Genomic DNA, 3203 nt, shown 5'->3' with positions numbered 1-3203 from the left:
ACCGTTCTATATATAAGCGATATATAAAACGGAGCTGATACAAGAGACACGTAGTGGTTCGGTTAAACGTTTATTTGAGAGTGAGTAAAGTGGTATATACATTATGAGCACGATACAATACAGTGTTGCCAGATAATTGTTGCTTATTCAAACAATAGTATCGATTACATTTTTAACAAATTCCATGAATTTACTACGTTCTTTATCAGTTCGCTTTGGGTCGATATTATAGCTGTCCTCTTCTTTTGTTATTTCAACACTATATATATACGGTATATCTAAGTTGGTTCTTTCTAATGATTCACTTGCCATATGCTTTTGCTCGTTATCTTTCAATAAAAGGTCAATGTTATTACAATTCAATTGGACACTAATCTTATTCTCATAATTTTCATCCTTCAATAATCCATTATTATTGATATCTGATAACATCATCTCACTGTCTCTATTTGTCAATACTACATTTTCAATTTGGTCACTCTCAATGTTCACTAATACTCTATTTTCATCTGTCACTGTTCACTAATACTCTATTTTCATCTAAGTCACTGTTCACTAATACTCTATTTTCATCTAAGTCACTGTTCACTAATACTCTATTTTCATCTAAGTCACTGTTCACTAATACTCTATTTTCATCTAAGTCACTGTTCACTAATACTCTATTTTCATCTAAGTCACTGTTCACTAATACTCTATTTTCAATTTCATTTTCAAAAATTAATTTTATTCCATAATTTTCAAGGAAACTGCGCCCCAGAAGGACATTATACGAAATATAGTTGTTTGGTACAACGAAAAATATAAGTTCTTTTTCAATGTTATGAAAAACTAAATTGACAATTATTTTTCCAAAAATGCTTATTCTCGAACCGTTAACTCCAAAATACTCTGTCGGTCTTAGTACACCATCAAAATTTTCATAAGGTATCGCCGAGCGCTGCATCAAATTAATAGCGCTACCGGTGTCCAACATGCCAGAAAGAAATTTAATTTGATACCTGCGTTTTATATCAGTGTAAAAATATACCCCTACCTGATTAACAATAGGAACAAAAATATTGTTCTCCTCTCTGTCGTCCATCAGCGGGTTGCTGGCTGTACCCACGGATCGCTGGGCTGACATAGGCTTCTGTTGGCAATCCTTCACCTGGTGCTGCATGGATCCACACTGGAAACACGATCCCTTCTCCCGCTTAGGTGCGGGACACGATGAAGCATAATGGCCATGTGCTGAACAATTATAGCAGCGCACCTGGCTCCGGTCATTTCCGGAAGCGGTCATCCCAGTGCGCCTAAAATTCGTCTGGGTACTCTTCCTCAAAGCCTCGTATTGTCGAGCTAGCTCCTTAAGTTTTCCGATGGTCGACGCTGAATACAATAAGGCGATACTGGAAGATCGATCACGAAAACCATCAATGATGAACTGCACTGTCAATTTCTCTTCGATGTCGGCACGCATAGCAATTTCTTCCATGCGAAGAATATATCCCATTACGGAGTTTTTCTCCGGGTTGAAAAAGGTTTCCTTCAACAGGAGTACCACGTCGGCAGTTGAATTGCTGCGGCCAAAAGTTTTTAGGAAGTTTCCTTTAAACTCGTCGTAAGTCTTTGATTTGTCGACACGCATGAACAAGTCCGCCTCTGTTCCCGCCTTCATCAACATGCGCACAAAACGAAGCTTAAAATTGCTGCTTTCGTTCACGCCTCCGCAAATCCGTTCAAAATTCAAGACCCATTCAGAGGCTTCATCATTTTCACTGGCAGAAAAAGGGGCAATAAGTTGCTTGACCATTCGGATGTCATCGGTCACATGGTTGTCCATTACCATTAAGGCAGCCAGTTTCTTCTTTTTCTCAGCAACCCTTATTGCGGCGTCAAGTAATTCTTCTTCTTTCATATCGTCGATCTGCTCATTTTCAGACACTTTCTCCTCCGATTCAATATCCGATTTATTCACCAGACTTTCAGAAACTTCGTCCATTCCACCACTTATGGCAAGCTTGCGAAGTTGCCTTAGTGTTGCGCTGGCTGGAAAAATGATCTCCTTCTCCAGCAACCACTCTACAATTTTTTCTTTGTCAATGTTTGCCATGGTTTCCTCAGCCATTTATAAAATGTGGAAAATACTCCTTGTCGGGGATGCCAGTAGATAAATACTTATGTAGGCAGATTCTTTAAAGGGCTACGATCCCACTTCTGAAGTTATTGGCGCAGAAAATCCACGGATGTTTTATACTTTTTAAGATTATTGTTTCGCTTTATTTTCTCCAACCTCTCCGTCTTGTCGATCAGCCAAAAAGTGCCCTGAACCCAGCTCCGATCTCTAGTTCTCCGCATAGTTCTCGCATAGTTCTAGTTCGCAGAACTAGAACTATCGGATGATTATTCATATCGATACTTATTCAGATACTTACGATATTTCGTACAACGTTAATAGTAAATACAATTGTAGATTAACACTAATAATTATAAGCTAGCAGCAAGGTAAATACAAATGTAGGGTTATAATACTAAAACAACCTAACAGTATTGACGATAATATGTTCATGTTTGAACATTCAGCAAAGGGCCGAAAGTGGCATTGTTTTGTATTTTGATTCTTGTGAACCTTTTTGTGTACATTTTCTTTATAGCTATAATTACAAGTACAGTTAATCACTTACAGTCAATTACAGTGGGTAGGGAAGTGCTATCGTTTGCAGTCTTCGTGCTACTTTAATTCTTCTTATGGCATCGATTATTAATATTATCATTATTATGATTCCGATAATCAAGGCCGTATGTCCAGATACATGATGGAACTTAAGTCCTTTTAAGTCATGATGACCTTCTTTTAACAATTTTATTTCGTTTCTTAACTTATCCATTTCTTCTGTATGGTTAATTAATGGTACTGTTAATGGATTCCAAACAATTTTTGGTATTTTACTTATATTACTTATATAAAAGGATGAAATTGGCTCGTAGCTTTCTGTTTGAATACTGTGATGAGGTACTAGTATTTTATCATCGGTTCGCACAGTACAACCATGTATTATTGTTAAAATTCCTTGTTGCGGAAGATCAATTAGTTCTTGATTTGAGTTACTACATTGAATTCTAGCATTAGTGTTTACTGGAACTTTGAAGATCCAACTACCCTGTCTTTCTAATTCGACCCAAAATGACCTTGTCTCTGCTATCTTCCTATAAACGCAATT

The 3203-nt window shown here is 37.2% G+C and overlaps 1 protein-coding gene across 1 annotated transcript; it reads right to left on the bottom strand.

Annotated features, from left to right (window-relative positions):
- Positions 1 to 851: 851 nt before the first annotated feature.
- LOC113567206 lies at positions 852 to 1578 on the bottom strand. The gene is made up of 2 exons (XM_026994381.1): positions 1037 to 1578; positions 852 to 959 (listed from the first exon to the last, which is right to left on the bottom strand). The coding sequence occupies exons 1-2, from the start codon at positions 1493 to 1495 to the stop codon at positions 951 to 953; spliced, it is 468 nt and encodes a 155-aa protein (XP_026850182.1). The 5' UTR covers positions 1496 to 1578; the 3' UTR covers positions 852 to 950.
- Positions 1579 to 3203: the final 1625 nt, after the last annotated feature.

Source organism: Drosophila persimilis, unplaced genomic scaffold (genome assembly GCF_003286085.1).
Source record: "Drosophila persimilis strain 14011-0111.01,24,50 unplaced genomic scaffold, DperRS2 tig00002405-arrow-arrow-pilon, whole genome shotgun sequence".
Classification (NCBI taxonomy): Eukaryota; Metazoa; Arthropoda; class Insecta; order Diptera; family Drosophilidae; genus Drosophila; species Drosophila persimilis.
This window is presented reverse-complemented; position numbering and strand designations above follow the sequence as displayed.